The sequence below is a fragment of the Gallinula chloropus genome (genome assembly GCF_964237585.1).
Source record: "Gallinula chloropus genome assembly, chromosome: 3".
NCBI classification, from domain to species: Eukaryota; Metazoa; Chordata; class Aves; order Gruiformes; family Rallidae; genus Gallinula; species Gallinula chloropus.
The window spans coordinates 115171784-115190058 of NC_140087.1; the positions used below are offsets into that span (position 1 = coordinate 115171784).

General features: G+C 38.4%; 1 protein-coding gene across 2 annotated transcripts in view; it reads right to left on the reverse strand.

Annotated features, from left to right (window-relative positions):
• The window catches only part of ATAD2B (ATPase family AAA domain containing 2B), a gene marked incomplete at its 5' end in the record, with an annotated part of 78508 nt that overhangs the window by 24834 nt on the left and 35399 nt on the right, over positions 1–18275 (reverse strand). For both annotated transcript variants that reach the window (XM_084261721.1, XM_084261720.1), the window contains 8 exons: positions 427–549; positions 4533–4692; positions 7245–7441; positions 7752–7887; positions 8531–8716; positions 9374–9560; positions 11496–11628; positions 16131–16442. In XM_084261721.1, the coding sequence (XP_084117847.1) occupies positions 427–549; positions 4533–4692; positions 7245–7441; positions 7752–7887; positions 8531–8716; positions 9374–9560; positions 11496–11628; positions 16131–16442 (1434 nt within the window). The remainder of the gene's footprint in view (positions 1–426; positions 550–4532; positions 4693–7244; positions 7442–7751; positions 7888–8530; positions 8717–9373; positions 9561–11495; positions 11629–16130; positions 16443–18275) is intronic.

An 18275-nucleotide genomic window follows, 5' to 3' on the forward strand; every position in this document is an offset into this window, starting at 1 on the left:
AATCTACCCTCTTTTAGTTTAAAATCTGTACTCCTTTGTCCTATCACAACAGGCCCTGCTAAAAGTTTGTCCCCAAAATGCACAGGGTTAAATGCCATCTCCTTTAGCATAATCGTTATTACACTGCATAACGTGACATGTGTAACACCACACCTTCAATCAGTACAGCGATCTCTACATTTATCTAACAATACTGTAGTAGGGAATGCATCCTTCTTTCAGAAAGAAGGGTGCTGTCTTATCAGACCAGCTCACACAGCAGGATATAGTACACAGGTTTCAAGCTTATCCATCCTTTAATGTGCACTCCCTGAGTCTGACATGCGTTCTCTATTTCACCTTAAATTTAAATTTCTATACGGATCTTTGTAAATTCTGGTTTCTTTCCCATATATGTTGTGTTCTGATAAATGAAGTTAAACATACCTCTTTTTCTTCTCGCTTCCTTGATTTCCTCACACATCTTATTAAATTCTGGATCCAGTTCAGCAGCAATTATAGCATGAGCAGTGTCCTTCAAAGTACAAGCTCTATGTCTAATTATTTTATCTAGAAAACAGAACAGCACACTCGTTAATTTTATCACAATGTGGAAATTCTTTACCATTTCCATGTTGTTCTGTACTGTGTATTAAAACAAGTGATACAAGACAGAAGGTAACTGGGAAATACTACAAATGTATGAAATCGATCAATACCATAGCACGCTCAAAAGTCACAAGCCAGCTAATTTAAGAGATACAGGAGTTTTTAGAAGTACAAATTGTTACTTTAATCAACACTGTAATTTATAAGCAAATGCAAACAGTGAACGATGAACACACCTAAATCAACTTGCAATCTTTAGAAACTTGCTAGTATCAGCAGGTGCAGCCAGATCTATGCAGAATGGAGCACGGTGCACACAGTCCCCAAAGTAACAAGAGACTGGTCCAGGAATTAATTTACCCACCGGTGTCTAGGAGCATTCATACATTTATACTGCCTGCAAAGTCATACAGGACATTTCCTGCATCTGTAAGGCAGCCTTTCTTGTTTATATTCCTCCCCTCTGTGCTTTTTTTTAAAGTTAAATTACTGCCTAATTGTTATTTCAATACTGCTAGAAAATTCAAAACTGTGCTAAAACAAAATTACTTTATTGCTTATATTGAAGAGGTATTTCTCATTTTCATCCACTGAGAGGCACTGCCAAGAAACAAGCCTTCAGTTTGCTATGTTTTCACCTTTATTTGGGGAATCAAAACCCACTGCCCACACTGGAAGCATAAATGCAACTCATTAAAAATCATCTTTTTTTTAGAAAAGACCAGTTCCCACACCTTTGAAACATACAAAAGAAGAGTAATCACTTGAAAAGTATTCATAACTTCACAAGTAAGCTCCTATGTAGAGAAAATTGATATCCAGAATGTTGCTTAATGAAACCTACAACAATCAGTACAGACACATTTAATTTCTCAATTTATCCATACTGAATTACTTTATCCAGCTGATGGAAGTACCTCAACAGCAAACATCAACATTAATATCTACAACATATTATACAATTAGCAGGTTTAATCTGTTTTAACAATCACTAAAAGGCAACAATTAATAATATCAGTGAACGTTTATTAAACAAGGTTTATGATTTTAGAAACAGCAAGTTTTACAGCTTGAAAAACTGCTGAGTGAAAAAGAATATCCAGTAGCCAGCTTAAATGAGCCTTATGTATGTTTTCTGGGTAAACCTACCTCTACTTACATCAACAGGAAACTAGACATTTTTGCCCACATGTATTTATGAAGCATTATGTTTTATGACCACAAAAAATACACTGCATTCTTTGCAGATGTGACTTTGTGGTATCAGACTTCAAAACACTGGTCAGATAATAAAGTTAAATATGTCCTTGCAGACGAAAGAAAAAAGGGAGGGGAATAAAAGAAAAAAAAAAAAAAAAAGAAAATTCACATAAAGAGTATTGTTTGAACTACTACTTTCCTCTAATCCTGCAATGGGCAAGACCTTCCACAGACAGTGCTTCAAAGAGGCAAATACTTTTATGTCTAACACACAATGGTTATGTTTCCATGCCTTTAAGAACATTTCCTGGTCAAACAATGGAGGGAAAGAAGGAAAAAAAAAAAGCTTACCACAGAATATAACTGAAATTTTATAGCAAAGTATCAGGAAGAAAATCCCCAAGAAGGCAGTTTTGAGTATCTGTACTGCATATAAATCAGCTAGTCTTGGTACTCCAACTGCTTTCCCAACAATGACAGAAGCAGGTACAGTATGATTCTTTTGCAAATTCAGTCATGAAGAAGGGGAAGCAGATTCACCGAGTTTTAAAGAATGTGACCATTTATAGGTTAACATTCAGCTAATGTGTCTGAATTCTTACTCAGAGCAGACACAATGTGCTGTTTTAGCAGTGTATTCAGAGAACAGCTCAAGAAGCCTTGCATGCCAGAAGAGCAATACATCATCTATTGACGACAACGCAGAGGACAGGACTATCTTTCACTACTTACCCAGTGATGAGAAACTCCAATCCAAAACTTAACCTAAAAATACCCAGATTGATTTTTCCCAGCTCAGTCATGACAACAAGGAAAACCAAATTATCGCTATTTTGGTTCCCTAAATATATTTCTTAAAGGCTCTTTCTCTTTGGACAAGCTCAATGAAAACCTTTGCTGCTAAATGTTCCCCAAGCTGTCTTCACTATTTTATGCTTCTGCCACACTGAACCGAAGACTTGTGTTGTTTACGATCCTGGGCAGATCCAACCTTAGAAGTCTTTAGTCCCTTCACACCTGCTGCAACACTTTAAAAGTCCTCTTCAGACTACATTTCCTAGAATTAAACAGCCATGTCAACAGACCCAAATGGCCTAAAAACGAGACCGGGTATATATATTAATGCCAATTTTTCCCAAAGTCCATCGCCAAGTCACAAACACACATCAGATGTACGCAGGAGGTGTCTCACAGTCCTCATCTTCTAAACAGGCGTTCTTCACAGACACTCAGAATCCCAAGTGTCCATCAAGGACTTTGATTATTTCACATCAATTACACATTAGAAGTCCTCAAAAATGTGTTATCAAGAACACAGAAAACCTTCTGCTGTATACTATTTTACAACAAAATATATACGTATATTATAAAGTGCATCATAAATTTTAAAAAGTGAAGTTTATCTTCTGCGGATATGAACCAGCACTGGGTTCAAATGGCAATGTGAAACACATGTAACTGATGAGACATGGACTATGTGTGAGACATCTGCAAATACCTCACAAAATCAAAAATTTGAGAAGAAAAAAAATACAAAATCAGGCCTTAACCTGATAAAATGATTTCACAGAATTACAAGGTTGGAAAAGACCTTTAAGATCATCAAGTCCAACTGTTCCCTTGCTAAACCATATCCTTATGCACCTGATCTACCTTTTTTTTAAACACATTCAGGGATGGTGACTCAACCCCCTCCCTGGGCAGCCTGCTCCAGGTCCCAACAGCTCTTTAAGTAAAAAATTTTTTCCTGACATCTAATCTGACCCTGCCCTGGTGCAGCTTTGCACCATTTCCCCTTGTCCTATCTCTTGTTACTTGGCTGAAGAAACCACCTTCCACCTCTCTACAACCTCCCTTCAGGTAGTTGTAGGTGGTGATAAGGTCTCCCCTCAGCCTCCTCTTCTCCAGGCTAAACAGCCCCAGCTCCAGCTCCCTCCAGCCACTCCACCAGCCTGGTTGCCCTTTCACAGAAACTTAACGAACAGTTTATTCAAGCACTGGACTTCAACAGATGGACCCAGATTTCCAAGTATCACTGAAATACAACTACCTTCAAAAGGGTGCTTTGTTGTCACTGTATTGATGAAGCTGCCAATGGAAAGGCTTTCTTTTGGCAACGCACACTGTAAGGCGGCCTTAGCAAAGAGCACACAAGATGTTCTTTCCTTAGTTTTGAGCGTGAACAGCTTTTACACGCATTTCAATCTGCAAATTCCATTTTAATTGAAAGCATCCCATCACACTTTGTCAAGACAATACCCTCTAATCTCTCCTAATCAGTTGCAACTGACTTCCTTGCCTGATGGTTTATCCTGTTTTATTTCTATCCCCAAATACACAGTTCTTAATTTCTGTGTGTGAATTTCGTGTTCGGAGCCAACGTGGAAATAAAGCAGGCCACTGCCAGATTGTACGCAGGATTCTCCACAGAGATCTCCAAATTACGTTGGGGTTTTGTTGCATGTAAAAAGTCTATTCACTGAAAAGGAGCTATCAAATTTGAAAAGGAACAACAAAACTTAATTTATTAGAAAACAACTCTGAATGCTGTAGTTCTCCCACTCTTATCATGTCCCCCCAGTGCACCACATGGCTCAGAATACCAGAGGCACAGATCCTTAGGACTTGTTTATCCTAAGTACCACATAGCATGCAGCTTATTTAAATGCTTGAATAACAACCAACTACGTGATTAAATACCAAGCTTTAGGGTTTAGGTAGGCCCAAAAGAAGTAGGTCCTTACCTCCAGGATCTTTGTCTGGATTGTACTCCAATGCATTACTGCAAATCAGGTCAATATCTGTTAGGAAATCCTTGGCTGTTAAATAGTTGTGTTTATCAATTTTGGTTATTACTGTTGATAAGTCCATTGGCTCTTTGATAACTTCAAGGTAATCTGAAACCTGCAAAGAAACAGCACAGAGAAATGACACAGGACCTTATGCATTCCATTTCAACATTGCCAACTTCACATCTTTATGCTCTTATTTATTCCACATGTTTAGCTCTAATACATTAGCTAAACATGAATAACAAATTTGTTGAAAACAACATTTTTATCAGACTAAATAAAGCCCTAGACTTTCAAAGTTAGTTTTTGTTCAGCAACTCAACGATTCATCTTTTAAAATTCATTTAATTGCATTTTTGAGGCAAATCACTTTAACGGCAATGTATTTTTAATTTTATTTACACTGATTTTTTTTTGTGGGGTTTTTTGGGGTTTTGGGGCAGTTTTTTGTACAGCATTATAGCACTCTCTGGGATTAGAAAGGCAAAAATAACCAGCCTAACTCAAAACCCTAGGAAATTAGGGAATCTGTATTTTGTTCACCTGTCAGGTAAAGTTTTCATTAAGTTGAACAGTCAAATTATCAGCCTTTAAATATGTTCTACTGAGCAGTTCTTTCAATCACTCATTCAACAAAGTCAGGTTTTATCGATGGAAAACATTAGACCGTACAGAAAGGCAGACTAAAGACTGTACAGAAGGGCAGGCTAAAGAGAAAGCCTTGTGTCAGAGTTCACAGCTTACTACAAGCCTAACTTGTAACTGGAGATGTAGCAGCCACTAAAAAATATTTAATGCAATTAATGGTGCCATAAGGGGCTGAAGCTTGATAGTCAAATGCATCAGCACAGCTGCTCTAACAAAGTTCGGGAAAAAAAAAATCTATGGATTTGATATTTACTTCAAGGAAAAAACCCTACACTCAAATGTTTCAATGTGATTAAGATTACAATCAATTAAAAATACTGGCAGCCTCAGAAACTGTTTTTTCTTTTGAAATCGCCCACATATGACAGCGGCTGCCAAAATACTGAAGAGTTAAATACACACTTAGAATCTTAAGCCGTAAAAGCTCCAGAAGAATTTTTTTAATAAAGTAGCTGTAGACACACATACAGAGATATATTACAACCTAAACTAACATTAATGCATCACTTCAGTGGACAGCAATCTATCACCTAATTCCTTAAATATACACATAGATATATACAATGAAAAATTAAAATAGCAGAAATTCTCTTTTGTTTCCCTCTATGGAAACGTGATGGTAATTGTTTCAGTGATTGGAAAGCCACACTATGGGCTTCCCTTTCTTGTTAGCACATCATCAGAATCTTCACTGGAAACAATGGTACAGGATTAGTCAGGAAAATCCTTGACTTATCAGATATCAGCATCCTCTGCAATGCAAGCAGGAGCAGAACATACTCAACACGCTTAGTAAGTCAAGCAGACCAGCTCTTATACAAGAGGAAAGGATAGTCCTGAGCCTAAAGGCACCAGGTGGGACGAAAAGGATTACATTTAATTTCTAATGCTGTGATAGATCAGCAGGGGTTTTGACAAGTCTTTAAATAACAAATTCACATTTCTGTTCTCTCTATCTACAAAACAAGGACGGTGATTTTTTTTTCTTTCTTTATGTGCCCTTTAGACCGCGAGTTCTTTGGGAAAAGAAACTGCCTTTACTACAAGTACGAAGTTTTCTACAATAATGGGCTTCCCAAGCAGTTTCATAATAAAAAACAGTTACTGCTCAGACCATGCTCACACTAAGTTGCCACATTAAAGAGGTCTTCTCAGTCTTTCAAAAGCAGTCAGCTAGCGAACACTATGGAAAGCTCAAATTAAGAGAGTAGTGCATGGGCCAAAGATGCTTGTTCCATCCTGCATGGAATTTGCACTGTAATTCTGCCTTTTACAATGCTATACTTTTAATGTCCCATATTCATCTCTCCGTGTCTTCCAAGAGCAACGCTTCTCTTCAGAAGCAATTAAGCTTTTTTATTTTTAATTAGCAAGCTTGCCAAGCTTGCAGTGGGCCGGCATCTGATCTCCAAGTCAGATCGAACACAATCCTATTCATACAGCAGCACCTGAAAATAGATTTGCAGATCGAACTGTCTCATCAGTTAGGTGTGCACACTCCATAATCGACCAGTTAATGCCCTATAATGTGCTACCACCTGTGATTAATGGCATCCACGTGCATTACAGCTGGAATTATTCAACAATACTATTAATACTGAATACATTACAGGACACAGATCACTTTCCCAATATTATCATGTCTATAATTACACTGTTGTAAAAGCTTTTATTAAAGAATTGGACTTATGGTTTCAAATATTTCAAGAGCGCTGGTAGGGATAGGATTGACGGCATTTTTAAATGCTGATTTCAGTTAGAAAACAGGCAGCAATGCACAGGGTTTTTTCCACTAGGTCATTGGCACAGTCAAAGAACATGCTCTGACTCCTTGCATCACAGATGATGAGACTGTGTCTATCTCAGCAGCTCAAAACCAGCTTTTTTCATTGGAAAGAACATGGATCAATTTTTCTTATTAACTCATTCATTTCCCTTTTTTTTTTTTTAAATTTAAATTCTTATTCTTTTTCTAATAGTTTCAACTTCATTGTTTGCACATTACTGAAACAAGACCTCTTCAATATCCACCGGTTTGCTGAAGATGTTAAAGCGTTTGTCTGTGGCCAGCCTCTTGGTAACATCCCTGAGAAACAACCGCAGCTCTCTCAATGTGTTCTCTTCCTGGTCCTCCATTCGCTGTTTTTCTGCTTCCGACAGCTCACGGGCTGGACATGGCAGTGCAAGAGGAAGAACTTCCAGAGCACGAAGAGCTAGGGAAAAAAACAAGAAGTCAGACAATGGAAGTATTAACAACAGAGTGGCTCTGGGGATTATGCCACTCCAAATTTCATTATGTATTTAATCTACCTCATCGATCTAACTAGTACTGTATCCTTAAACCCAGAGCTCTTCAATTTCCAAACTGAGAACTGTAACAGGCAAAATTTATTCTGGGCATTGATTTACACTGTCAAATGTTAATTACACTAACTGTCAACCCACACCTTTTGAAAAAAGAAAATATCACAAAAGAAAACATTCAGATCCCATTATTATTGGTTTTACTGTAAGTTAGTTTACCAGCCTGTTTCCTTCTTGGTGGGGGCATTGCTGCCTCATCAAGAATTAACCGTCTGAAAAATCGCATTCTGTCTTCTTCACTTGGTCTTTGAATATAGAAAACCTCTTCATACTGGATTCTGAAAATACATTTCACCTAAAAAATAATTAAAAAGTCATAATTGAACCCCCACTCGAAAACAGATGATTAATGAAAATATTAAAACACCAGTCAAAATTAGCCCTAGCCTGGAGAAAACCTATTTCTGCAATTCTCACTGAACTTTCTGTAGTACCTAAGCCTGCAGTATCCCATGATCCTAAGAGTTGGTCACCTTTGTGCAGAAAAATGAGAAAGGGCCAGATTAAAAAAACCTACACAAATTATATATATATATATATATAAAAAAAAGAGAAAAATTTGAAGAAAAAGAATAGGAACTCTCCTCCCCCATCCTGAACAGCACAAGATGCAAAGCTAAAGGTCAGGCCTTTAGACAAAATCTGCATTTATTTACACTAAAGCGATTTTTCAAAATGAACAAATGGCAAAATGAACAGTTGTCTCCTCTGCAAAGTCACATGAAGATTATGAAAATCAGTGATGTGGATGTATATCCCTCATTAAAGAAAATTACAAACACATCAAATATTACATTTTCAGTTTCACATTTTAAATTCAGTTAAAACAACATAATGCTTTTACACTATTCTGTGCAAAACAGAGTATTTTTACACTACCAAAACATTCAGAAGAGCACATACCTCCCTAACAACATCTCCTTCCCGGAGAAACTTACCTCTTCAGGCAATTCGCTATACATGGACTCAGAGGTAGACAGTAGAAATATAGGGGAGAAAGATGGTATATCTTGCAGCAAAGTTAGAAAAGTAGCTCTCACAGTTTCACTGACAGCTTCCCACCAATCACCAATATGAGGCATGTAAACAATACTTGGTACTGTTCTTCGAGCTTCACGAAAGATCTATTTAAAGAAACAGTGGTAATTAAACTACAAAAAATAATTATTATTCCTTGCGAGTAATAAAATTCTTGTGGAATAGGAAATGACTCAAATTTGTGGTATTTTATATGCAAATGTTCCAGTAATGATAGCAGCTTTCTAAACAAGCGCCTGTGACTGCTAGCAGTATCACTCAATTATTTTACATCAATGTGCTAGAAGACTACACAACAACCAGTTGTCAGGTAGCTTTTAAGAACTTGCTGAGACTGACCAATCAGGATGCTAATTAAACTGGTTTGCAACCCACACAAAAGCCACCACAGACTGTTTTGGAGCCTAAACCATTTAAAACTAAGTGCCTGTACCTAGAACTGCAGCGTGCCAACCCACACACAAGCTACTAACATGACAATCCGGAACCCGATACCCAGATTAAGCTGACTTGACATTAGGTATGTGACTGAGGGGGCAAGTTAAAAAGGTGATTACTCTCACCAGTCAGCAGAGGATTCTCAATCGCCCTCTAGAGACTCCTTTCTTTTAACCATGAAAACAGACAGAGCCTATGAAACCTGGCTTTTGAGTTACATTCCAGCTCGCTGCCTTCATATTCATGCAACTGATCTATTCCCGAATCACACAGTTTCCTCATTACAAGAGAATCTGGAATGTCACCTGTGCACACGATTCTTCAGGCGTTTTGGCACTGACAGAATAAAGTGCTGGCAAATCTAGCCTGTGTACAGAGAATTTTTCAAGAGTGTGCAATAGTGCTGGAGCAAGGTGCGAAGTCTGACCCGAACCTCGCTCTCCAGATAGCAGTAATCTTGGTCTGTAAGAGGATGGCTGGTGATAAGATGACCTGCAGCAAAACAACAGTAACAAAATATAATTAACATGCTGACATTATCAATGGATAGGTATATAAAAGAGTATTTTAGAATCCAAAAGGCCTTCACACAGTGGGTTAAATTTGCTACAACAGCCTTAAAAGATACAACCCTAGTACAGCTCAACACTCCACCAAGTCTCAGTAACTCAAGCTTTGTCTATTCTTTGATTTTTCAACAATTTAATTCAAACTCTACGCACACATATTAAAGTTACAAAAACTTTGATTGTAAACAGTTTATTTAAATCCAATCCCTCGATCATATAAAATACTTAATGGATTTCAAGGGAAGACATCTATTTAATCATGTGTAGTTCAGTCCTCACAACCAAAGTATCTCCAGTAGCCTCAGGAATCCCAGGTCAATCCATTCATCCAAGATACCTAAGAACCACCTAACATTTCAACACTTTGTTTACTTAAGAAACAGGACTTGAAGTAGCAATGAATAAAATCACTATTCACATTCCATTCTAGCATATTTATGTGCTTCCATTCAGTAGTTTTCCAAATAGGAGAAAAATTGTAAAGGAAAAACTCCAAAGGTAACTTATTTTTTGCCTTTGGTGTTAAGAAGACATCACAAGGAGTCCATATAAGGATTTTGGGGGTTCTGTGTCACATTTGTTTTGGAGATTTTGCCCTGTTTGGGGACAAGCAAGACTGGAGGAAAGAAGCACTGGGTTTTTCCATTAAAAGTAGAAAGTTTATTATGCAATAAAGTTTTTCAATTAATTTTAATTTTTCCTCATTAAGGCATTTTTATCTGCACATCAGTGAGCTTGGGCAATGAAAAGAGACTGGCTGGCTTTCTTTCAAGTTAAGTATTTTGTAACAGCTATGAACACTGCTGACCTTTTGCTTTCCAGCTCTGGTGGTGGTAGCTACACACACAGGCAACAATCTAAAAAGCTCAAAAAGTCGGATTAAGGCAGCCTTACATAATTTCCAAAACTAAAAATACTCTGAGATTATTTTAAGACACACATCCACTAAAATCTATATAATTATTTTGGTTTTGGGTTCCCCTCCTGCCCTCATAATGAAAGCTTAAATGTGACATTAAAATACCTGACCATGCACCTCAAACTATTTAAATTTAAATCCTTACTTTTAAGCCTCGTTTTCTGTTCTGGCATCATTCTTTAGGACAGAAATTTAGGAGTTTCCACAAGATGGCTCTACTAAACAGTACTACTACTGAACAGTTTCATTTTCTTTAATAGCAAACTTCCTGCAGAACCACAGAATGACAGGAATGATCACAGAATCATCATTGGGGTTGGAAGGGACCTCTGGAAATCATCTAGTCCAACCCCCCCGACCCATCCCACAGTAGTCTAAAACCGTTCTGAATATCAAAGAAATGTTAGTTTATTATTCATTACTTTAACTTCTGTTTTATACAGGACAGACTCACTGAAATTTCATACACACTTTCCAAATTCCCATTTTCCCCAAAATTTTTCACAAAAAAAAATGAAAAAAATATATTAGAAATGCTGAATGCATTAATTATATAATGCATCCAAACAGCTACATACACTGTGGCTCAACAATACTTTAGGCCAAGAAAATGCAAACAATCCCTCCAAAACATTCCTACACACCTCTATTTGCAGCTCTTAATCTTTCAAATAAAAATGGTTTGTTACAATCTGGAATTGCTGCTAACATCCTTCTAAACTACACTTCTGTGTTGCAAAATATTTCTAATTACTGTGTCTAGGACGTGGCCTTTCCCAAGACCACTGGCAAATCTAAAGCTTGTCAGTACAGGTACAATGTTTCTATTACAGAATTACACCACCACAAAACAGAAACATCTTTGTTATGTTATATCTCCTGATGTCAGAATTTCATCATTTTATCTATCTGGTTATACGCATTTAGAGAAACACTCACGTTGTAAAATGAAGGTAGGGTTTATGTATAGCAGCTGATGACTGTTTCTTTGGTGATACTGAGTGACAGCTCGTCTCAAAAATTGATGAAGCATTCTCATCTTCACTATCATCTAATATTAGACTTGGTACATCTGTTCCAAGAAATGTATTAATTAGAACCTTACCACTTCGACGTACATGCACAACAAACAAGACAAGACATTACAATTTTCTTCATGTAAATAACACAGTTGCAAATGTACAAAAAATGAATTAAAACTGTCTAAATATCAGAACAGAGAATAATATGTACTTAATTCAAAAACCAAAACAAATTAAATATTGTGGAAGTCTAATCATAATTACAATTTAGTCTTTAAACCATCAAACAGAACAAGTTCACAACTACAATAAATGTTTAACTTGTTATGAAATGCTTCCTTTGGTTTCATTTCACAGCTAGAGGTTTTTCAAGGATAAAGTTATACCATCTGTAATTCCTCAGACTATACAGAATTTCGTACTTATTTGTTCCAAGTGCCCACATTTTTACAAATAGAGTTCTTCCAGAATTATTCTCAGCATGACTTCGTAGACAACAGAGGTTTATGAAGAATTGTTTTCCACCCTCTGATAACCCACCAAAGAATATCAAATTCCTGTTTATCAAAATCAGTTCCATTCATTCCATGTCCATATACTACATCTTCATCTATTTTAATTCCTTTGCTAGTACAGTAGCATAATGAATGGAAGTATTTTCTGAACAGACCTGCAGAAACAGAACGCTACAAGACTGATTGCGTTCATAAGACAGACTGCAGGGACAAACAACCACAAAAAATCCCAATATGGCATTGAGCCAAAAGAGCCAGTTAACAGATGAAAATCAGGTACAGCTAAATCAGCTACCAGAGCTGCAATGGGATTAAGAGTAGACTGCTGCGATTCAGTAATGGGAGATAAACCGTTGCAAGATCTTTATTTGCCTCGGGAAAGGAGTTTAGTTGATGTTACCCTAAGCAACCCCACTCATTCTCATTCCAACAAGAGATCAGTCTACAACAACAGGATGAAAATGGTCACAGCTGCTCAGCTGTACAGTATGAGCAGAGCAGAGGCCAGGTCTCCTGAGGAACAAAATGCTCTGCGATGGATGGGCAGCATTTGTGAGAGCAGCCCAGAGTGGCTGCAGCACACTGCTTGCTGTTCAGGGTGACCACCCGACATCCCAACAGTAGCTCAAGTTGGCCACAGCCACTTAGAAAAATGGACTGCTGTGAAATGAAGTGCAGAACCCAGAGAGATCCAAGCGTTACTCTCAAACACATATCCCACCATGTGACTTGCCCGATGGCACAGGCACTGCTATGCTGATCAAACCACCACCAGGGGACAGAAAATCCACTTCAAGGCAGTGCTGTGTTGCATGGAGATGTATGTGATGAGGATCAGCCATATCCCTTGGCAAGGCATGATGTAGTCATACACCTGACAATCATGCCTCAGGGGGCAAAGATAAAAAAGGCTTATAGACCCCAACCAGTGGCCAAAAGCTAGTCCACAGTAAGAAAAAGCAAGTCAGAAGCTGCTGGACATACAGCTCTGGGCAAGGATACAGCCATCAAATCAAGTGAACATAGACCTCCTCATTTTTAGCTCACCACAGTCCTTAAACAGGCAGAATTTCTGCTATATCAAATGTAGACCCAGAGGATATGTCCTTGCTCATGCACTGGACACAGCTTTTGCTTCTTAAAATATATAATAAAAGTCAGCCCAGCTTTTAATCCCAAGCATCAAGCCTCTGTGACATCATTTGAGCATCTAAATCACTGAATTACGAGAAATAGTAATCATTAGTGAACTGCAAAGACATTTACAGAACTGGATTTCCAGATTTTAAGTACAGCAGTAAAAATCTGCCATATACGTGGCTATGAATCCAAGAAAAACTGAACCTCTAGCACATAAGTCGTTTACATTTAAAATCATTGTATGTGAAAGGGAATTTTGCTCTTTTTAACACAGATAAATATTATTATTCACTAGAATTTGTTGGTTTAAGGGGGTAAGAAGAAAAACTAATGTACAGAAGAAAATTCAAAAGAAATCTTAGTTCTTGCATCTCCAAAACAATCATACACACACTCTAAACTAACCACAGCAGAAGAATTACCCAGTAAAACTACTGTTTAACTCAATGAATGCTTCCAAACTCACTTTGTTATCAGTAACAAGCAGAAATAAATGACTATAAAGAATGCAAGCAAACAAATTATTCCGCACTAGAACTTTACAACAAACACAGTGACATCTAATTCAATTCTTCCAACAGTAATGAGAAACACTAAATAGGGTATTACCAACAGGTTAACAGTACAGAGAGAGATTTAAGCATCCTAAACTTGGTTATGAAATCCTAATAGGATCCAACAGCAGCTGCACACCAGCTCACTGCCCCTACCCACAACTGCATGCTTTCCAGGCCCCATCTCGTGTAAATTCCAGCACTTGTTAAAACCTCCAGCTATCCCACAGTCAGCAAAAAACTAACCCGACAAAAATACATCATTTCTGAGTGAGTTTGCTGGCTACAATGGTTTAACAAAGGGCCCGAAGTACTCAAGTAAATGGAATGGATAGAGCAAAAATGCACAGCTGGGCTGGAGGAACTGCAGCAGCCAGCACAAGGATCAGCTTAAGCTCCCTGGGCTGCAGTCTGAAATCACGCTCTGGAATAGGAATGAAAAGAAAGTCATGGCTGTCACAAATTTGGTTTATGACTGAGCTATTTTCAAGTTAATCACAACCACAAGTACTGTTTACATAGCTGGGGGATGAGGGTGATCCCAGATAAGAACAGCAGAAAATAGTATGTCAGAGTAAGTAGGTATCAAAACCAGGATACCTTGTTCAAATTTAACTTCCCAGAAATGACTGTGGTAACTATTAAAGTGTGTCTCAGAGAACAGCTGGGTAAAAAAGCCCAGAACCTATTGACTCACTGCCAGTCAAAACAGTCAGTCACATTCCTTCTTATTCCCTGCTTCCTCAATGCACTCCCATTGCAGCAGGGTTCTGGCAGGCATCTGACCCCTCAGTGAGTTGATTTTATTCACTAATTTGGCAAAAAGCTAACTTGACAAAACAGCAAATAGTTCTCCACTTGCTAAGCCAGCACAATCAACTCAGAGGAACAGGAGTACAACAGGCCAGTGCAAGGGGAAGGAAGCCTCAGGACTTTCTTGTTAAGTCACTAGATGACCATTACACACACTCAGGTATCTTGGCTAACCAGAGTTTCACCTGCTTGAACTGTGAGCTCTCCATGGCAGTCCTTTGCACCCTGCTTCTGCATCATCAACACACAAAGGACTGGGGACAGCTAACACTCAGGAGAGAAGCATCATTCTCAGGTCCTATCATGCTGAGTATCTCTCTCCTTTTTTCACACTACGTGACTATCACAGAATCAGAGAACTCCTGAGTTGGAAAGAACCGCAAAGCCCTTAGTTCCACCGCCCTGCCATGAGCAGGGACACACTCCACTAGACCAGGGTGCTCAAAATCCCATCCATCCTGGCCTCGAACCCTGTCAGGGATCCAGGGGCAGCCACAGCTTCTCTGGGCACCCTGTACCAGGGCCTCACTGCCATCACAGGGAAGAATTTCTTCGTAATGTCTCATTTAAATCTCCCCTTCTTCAGCTTAATGCCATTACCCTTTGCCCTATCTCTCCATGCCCTCGTAACCAGTCCCTCTCCAGCTTCCCTATAGCCCCTTTAGTACTGGAAGGCTACAACAGTGTCTCCTTGGAGTCTTCTCTTCTCCAGACTGAACAAGCCCAACTCTCTCAGCCTGTCTTCATAGGAGAGGTGCTCCAGCCCTCTCATCATATTCATGGCCTCCTCTGTACTCACTCCTACAGGTCCATGTCCTTCTTGTACTGGGGACCCCAGAGCTGGATATAGTACTCCACGTGGGGTGTCACCAGAGCAGATGGGCAGGATCCTCTTCCTCAACCTGCTAGCCACGCTGGTTTTGATGCAGACCAGATTGCAGCTGGCCTTCTGGGCTGCAAGCACACATTGCCAGATCATGTTGAGCTTGTCTTTGATCAGCACCCCCAAGTCCTTCTCCCCAGGGTTGATCTCAATCTGTTCTCCTCCCAGATTGCAGTTGTGCTTGGGATTGTCCTCACTCATGTGCAGGACCTTGCACTTGGCCTTGCTGAACTTCATGCATCAAGATCCCTCTGGATGGCATCCCTTCCCTCCAGCGTGTCTACCGCATCACATTATGCTTCATTATTTATTGCATTTAAAGTGTATGTTACTTGGGGATCTATCTTTTTTCCAGATGGCACTCCCACCCATGGGATTTCAGTCTGCATAGGTCAGTTTCTTAAATTCCACAGCAACTTGGAATCAGCAAAAAAAATTAAGCAATATCCAAGCAAACTGTACTTACATTCTACCAGAACACCAAATCAAATGCACATCAGGTTAAAGGCTAGCTAAACAAGTAAGTCAGTTGAAATATTTCCAAATTGAAAGAGCATTTGCAACAAAACCCCAAACAAACAAAACAAACAACAAAAAAGCATACAACAACAACAAAACCCCCAAATTCAAACCTCTAACCCACATACCTTCACTTTTGTCACCCTGGCTAAATTCAGCATGAGGAAACACTTTGTGTAAAACCTCAAGAAGGTTCAAGAAGGTACGTTCCAACAGTGGTCTGATCACAGGAGATAACGCATGACCTGAAGATGTCACGGCACGTTGGGAAGCAGGCACAATGTTCTGCATCGCATGGTAGAAATCCTGCGCGCTGAGAACTACTGAAGAAACATCAAGCTGGAGTTTCTGACTGCTCACATAAATCTGGGGATAGCGTCGTCTCAGAGCAATCAAGGCAGCCTCAGTGCAAAGTGCTTTTATGTCAGCTCCACAGTACCCTAGTGCACACAAAAACAAAAGTATCTTCCATGAAATAGCATTGCTGTGCTACATGTGTTTCAAAAATGCCTAAAGCTAAAACTTATCAGTAATGTTTAGTTGTCAAGGTCCAGAAAGCATCTGCCAGAAAGTATCAGGTCATAATCCAGCGAATGTTGTATACCAAGAAATTATGTACAAGTATGTTGAAATACAACAAGAAATTAATTCCACACCAAGGGTAAAATTACCTATGTTTTCACTATAATACTTGATACATAAGCATTTTCAGGCCAGGATTAGTGGTTTGTCATGGCTCTTTCTTCTTCCTTAGTATTGTCTAAAGTATGTGTGCAATTTTAACAGGCTAACCCCTTCCCCTCTCCTTTAAAATCTCTACACGAATGTATTCGTTAATAGCAAAGTAATTTGTTATAGTGGATGAACATTTATGACTTTAAACTTTTAGAGACTAAGAAAATGAGCAGTATAAAGAAAAACATTCCATGAGTGTAATACAGAAGAGAGAAAACCTCTTCCTAAAAGGGCTTACTCTGGACTTTTGGAAAAACATTAACTTTTTACTATGAAGAAAAATATTTCAGGTATTTTAGAGCTTTGTCATTTTACTAATATACCTGAAAGAGTAGAAAACCTATTAAAAAGCATTAGAATTTTAATTCAGCCTAGCTTCTAAACATCTACAGGTGGCTAACTATAATTGCTTAATCATCATTACTGAAATTCACAGATCAGGTAATTATGAAATACTGAGAGACTAAATACCTCTGTGTCTTTTGCAGTTCTAATGGTATGGGGGTTTTCCCCAGAGCTAGAAATTAGATTTTCATTTTTTCCATCTCTCTCTCAGCAAGACTATTATTGTGCCACTATATTTTGCAGCACCATAGCTCTGTCTTTCAAAAAATGTAAAGTATTATTCTGGTGGGAAAACTTTTAGAGAATTATAGCCACTTTAGAAAAATGTGTTGCACTGAGGTACCAGCACATATAAGTTCATGGGTTTCCAATGACATATTTATAGAACCTAATTAATCAATTCTTTAGTTAAATTATTCTTGATCAACTTTTTTTTTTTTTAACCAGACCTCCTCCATGCCAGGTCTTACAGCATTTCCACTTTTTCTACTCTATTTTTGTATTGCTCTTTTTGGCAGTGCCAACTCCCCAAACTGAAGCCTGCCTTCCTTCTCTCTCTTGATCCTCTGATGTTCTTTCAGTGCTGCTACCACACGTATTTTCAAAAGGCCCATACAGCAACAAGGAACAAAACTGACTGCATACACAGTGTTAAAAAGTTTAAAAGGAAGCAATTAACACAGAAGATAATTTTCCATCCCCATCTTTCAGATATGTAATTCAGGGTGATAAGATAAACCAGCTCTTCAGTTTTCAGGTGACTTAAATTGCCTGAGACTCCAAATTCTACCCCAGTTTCTCATATATACTTGAAAATAATTTTTTAAAAGCAGGGAAAAATACAGATGTAAGATCAGCATAAATATCAGACCCCTTCCGCACCTTTTAAGCCAAGCTTTACGTTTTTATAAAAAGGCTAGTAGATATAATGGTGTAAACCTAATGAGTAAGAACTGTGACTTACTTAAGAAGTACATAGCAATGCACACTCACAGGTCACCTCAAAATACACGACATTTTAATTATGTTCAAATACATCCACTATATTCATCAATAGGCAACTAACTATTTTCAGCACTGAAGTTTTTTGTGGTTTCTGTCTGGGTTTTTTTAAGTAACCCCCATCATGAAACCAAAACCAGGCAGGTACACTCCATCAACCGTGTGAAGCCTGCAGATGGTAGCTATAGGTT